This window comes from Saprolegnia parasitica, assembly GCF_000151545.1.
Source record: "Saprolegnia parasitica CBS 223.65 unplaced genomic scaffold supercont2.137, whole genome shotgun sequence".
NCBI lineage: Eukaryota > Oomycota > Saprolegniomycetes > Saprolegniales > Saprolegniaceae > Saprolegnia > Saprolegnia parasitica.
The window spans coordinates 34,722-37,843 of record NW_012156531.1 but is presented as its reverse complement, the minus strand read 5'-3'; the positions used below and the strand labels follow the sequence as shown (position 1 = coordinate 37,843).

At 57.8% G+C, this 3,122-nt stretch overlaps 2 protein-coding genes across 2 annotated transcripts; both read left to right on the top strand.

Annotated features, from left to right (window-relative positions):
- Positions 1-70: 70 nt before the first annotated feature.
- On the top strand, positions 71-422 carry SPRG_21387 (hypothetical protein; the record flags this gene model as incomplete). Its single annotated transcript, XM_012353853.1, has 2 exons — positions 71-85; positions 144-422. The coding sequence occupies 2 exons, from the start codon at positions 71-73 to the stop codon at positions 420-422; spliced, it is 294 nt and encodes a 97-aa protein (XP_012209243.1).
- An 831-nt stretch (positions 423-1,253) lies between these two features.
- SPRG_14203 (hypothetical protein) lies at positions 1,254-2,115 on the top strand. The gene is made up of 4 exons (XM_012353827.1): positions 1,254-1,392; positions 1,445-1,629; positions 1,683-1,905; positions 1,964-2,115. The coding sequence occupies exons 1-4, from the start codon at positions 1,267-1,269 to the stop codon at positions 2,081-2,083; spliced, it is 654 nt and encodes a 217-aa protein (XP_012209217.1). The 5' UTR covers positions 1,254-1,266; the 3' UTR covers positions 2,084-2,115.
- The last annotated feature ends 1,007 nt before the right edge of the window (positions 2,116-3,122 follow it).

Below are 3,122 nucleotides of genomic sequence, written 5' to 3'. Positions count from 1 at the left end.
CGTTCTTCTCCACGACCGGCGTCGTCGCCCAAACGCAGCAGCCAACGTACTTTACGCGCCGAGCGCGCCCATGTACTGCCCCGGTGTACGACGACCGCCACCAGGCTCTTCCGACGTCGGTGCAAGCGCCGTTGATGCTCGAGGTACCGAGTCGCCGCCAAGGCACCTTTGCGCGCTACTGCACCAAGCTCGGCAACATGCTCTTGCTGGTGCTCCTGAGCCTCGTGAGCATGTCCTTCTCGATCGGTCTCTTCGTCGTCATCATCGTCGGCGTCAGCTGCGGCATTGGATTCCTCCCGCTCGCCTGCGTCGGCCTCGTTGTCCTCAACTGCCTAATGGCGTGCGTCAAGCCGCTCGCGACCTTGGACGAAGCACTCTTTCGCCAGCGCCAGCAGCTCTACGAAGCGATCGTCAGCTCCTAATAGTTTCGGTATAACTTTCAACGGGTATAGGATGGCAACTTATTTGAAGCCGAATGACCACCACCCGTTTTGTGTTTCTTTTTTCTTGAACGGATCTCCTCTTCAGCAATGAGTTTCTATTTTTCTTGAACATATCTCGCTTTCAGGAACAGGTGGGACGTGGCGCTCACAAGCCAATGGCCCCCGCCTGAGGAGCCAAGCATTTAAGAGGTTGAAGCCGTCGCTTCAAGAATGTATTGGTCGTTCTCGGTTGACGCAGTGCTTCTTCCATGGACGGTCCTGTGGACAGCCGCAGTGCCTGATAGGTCACCTCGACACCTATTTCGCGTGTGCCATCGGCGCCTCGCGTTTAAACTACAAAAACGCAGCCTCCGTTGGTTGCCCACGAGCCGTTTCGCGTGCGTACGACGTGTTTACCCAGTTTCGAAACGGCAAAAACGCATTTACCGTTCCGGTGCGTATTAGACATGGGTGGACAGGTGGCGAGAAGGCCGGTTGCCCATCACGGGTATGCACCGTCTGCTGGTCACGCGCATCATCCGAGCGCGACCTCATGGCAGCCTCCGCGACGCAGTAGTAGTTCGCGCCAACGAATCATTCCAAAAGCGAGGCCAACGCACACGCTGCCACGTATATGCGTCAGGGTCTCGTATGCATTCGCAAAAGGCTGGTCATGTGGGCTGTCGGGGCCGCTTTGTTGGCGTCGACGCGCTCTGGCAGCCAATCGCAGCGCTGCATCGGGCCTGACACGGCGTGTGTCACGCTGGTCGGCAGCTGAGGTCTGGTCGGACGTTCGTTTACAGCCGTTGCCGTAGTCGCTGGATGTCATTTACCTTTTCACAGGATGACGACCGAGACGCTGCATCGCTTTGTCGAGCCGCGCCACTTTGCCGTGAAGGAGCTCGCGACGCACTGCACCGTGTGCACGGGCGAGTACACCAACTGGCAGCGCAAGCACAACTGCGCCATGGTATCGCTGCCTTCATCCTCACGGCAAGGCCACTGATGATGGATCCGAATAGTGCGGCGAGGTCGTCTGTGCCCAGTGCATGGACGTGCGGTCCATCACAGTGCCCAACAAGGGCGCGGCCAAGGTCTCTGTCTGCTTTGCGTGCACCGTGCGCTGCGAGCACAAGTACCACTGCGACACCAAGCGCGCAGCCGGCGACGACCAAGAGCCCGTGAACGAGGCGCCGGCCGAGCATACGTACGTAGATATCATGTCGAGAAGGATGTGCAGTCGCTCATGCAATGAATTAGCTACACGGCGTCGATGGCGCTCATGGACAAGCGCGAGTTCCTCCGCGTCGACGCGCTCTTCCACTACTACAAGGGCTGCCCAGAGCACAACCACGAGAAGCCCGTGCTCACGATCGAGTGCATCGCACCCGTCGATGCGTGGGTGCTTGACGTCCACAGGCACCAGTGCGTTGCGTGTGCGCGCAAGTTTAGCACACTCTTGCGGAAACACCACTGCCGCATCGTACGTTGCCCCTCTACGTTCTTATCGCGGCTTGCTCATGTCGTACTCTCGTTGTTAGTGCGGCGAAGTTGTCTGTAAAAACTGCATCCAGTCCAAGAGCGCGCTCTCGACTGGCACCGACCGCGTCAACATCCAAGTGTGCAAACTGTGTTTTCTGAAGTACTATTTTGTCAACTAACGTCCAATTATTGTCCATGTCCTGTGTACGTTCCAAACGACTTGCGATTGAAAGTTGCCTCGGGCTAGTACGACGCACGACGCGGCGGCAGCAACGAAGAGAGGCGGCGCTGGCAAGGACACGGCGTCCAGGCAGGCTTCAAGGATCGCTCGCGCACGATTCAAAGATACCAATGTAGCAGATCCTTTGAGCGTCAACACGAGGGTGCCTCCGTCTGCTGCACATCGCACCAATGATGCTACAGGTGTCGCTTTCCTCCATCTGGAAGAAAACAGCAACGTTGCAAGTGATGCTTCAAGCATCGTCAACATCGCACGCACAGATGTCGGGGATTCGCGACGTAGTCATGCTCGGACGGGCGGCGTTGCAGCGTATGCAAAGTAGCAAGTCTCTTCTAGAAGACGCTTAGCTTCTGTACGCTTACTCGATTCCTGTGCCTGTACCTACCGGCATTACATGATTGTACTGCGTATATTGGCACTGCAAAAATTCCAAATTGCACTTTCTCTTTATCCGGATGGTTCCGGATACAACGGCCCACGAGGCTGCCACGAGGGCCTGAGAAATTCCTTCGTTGCAGCGCCTGAAGCATTCGAATGCGAGAGAGCATTACCAGATAGAGTATCGCAAAGAGGGAATGTGCGCATCGAACAGCATCGACTGCCGCTGCGCGCATCGAAGCTGCATGTCCATCGCACAGTGAAGGAGTCTTCCCTGGCAAGAGCGAAGAAGACATGAGCTGGCTGTTCAAGACGGTAGCCGCCGCCGTGCGAACCGAGGGCTATGGCTATGGGTGATGTCTAGGACAGCGCCAAGCAGCTGCGCGAGGCCGCCAAGGCAGGCCAGGTCTCCATTGTGGCCACCTTGCTGCAGGCCGGCGCCAACCCGAATGCCTCCGACTGGGTGCGTTCTGCAGGACCTGCGCCTTGAATTCTGATGGGATCTGGCAAAGGCGGGCGACACGGCGTTGCACGTGGCGGCTGAGCGCGGCCAGACGCGGTGCATTGAGCTGCTTTTGCAAGCCGGCGCCGATGCCAAC

Bases quoted from the DNA above. Each gene is read 5' to 3' on its own strand.
- SPRG_14203 (XM_012353827.1), top strand. From the start codon at position 1,267: ATGACGACCGAGACGCTGCATCGCTTTGTCGAGCCGCGCCACTTTGCC. The intron at 1,630-1,682 runs GTACGTAGATAT...GCAATGAATTAG, and splicing joins GAGGCGCCGGCCGAGCATAC to CTACACGGCGTCGATGGCGC. The intron at 1,906-1,963 runs GTACGTTGCCCC...TCTCGTTGTTAG, and splicing joins GGAAACACCACTGCCGCATC to TGCGGCGAAGTTGTCTGTAA.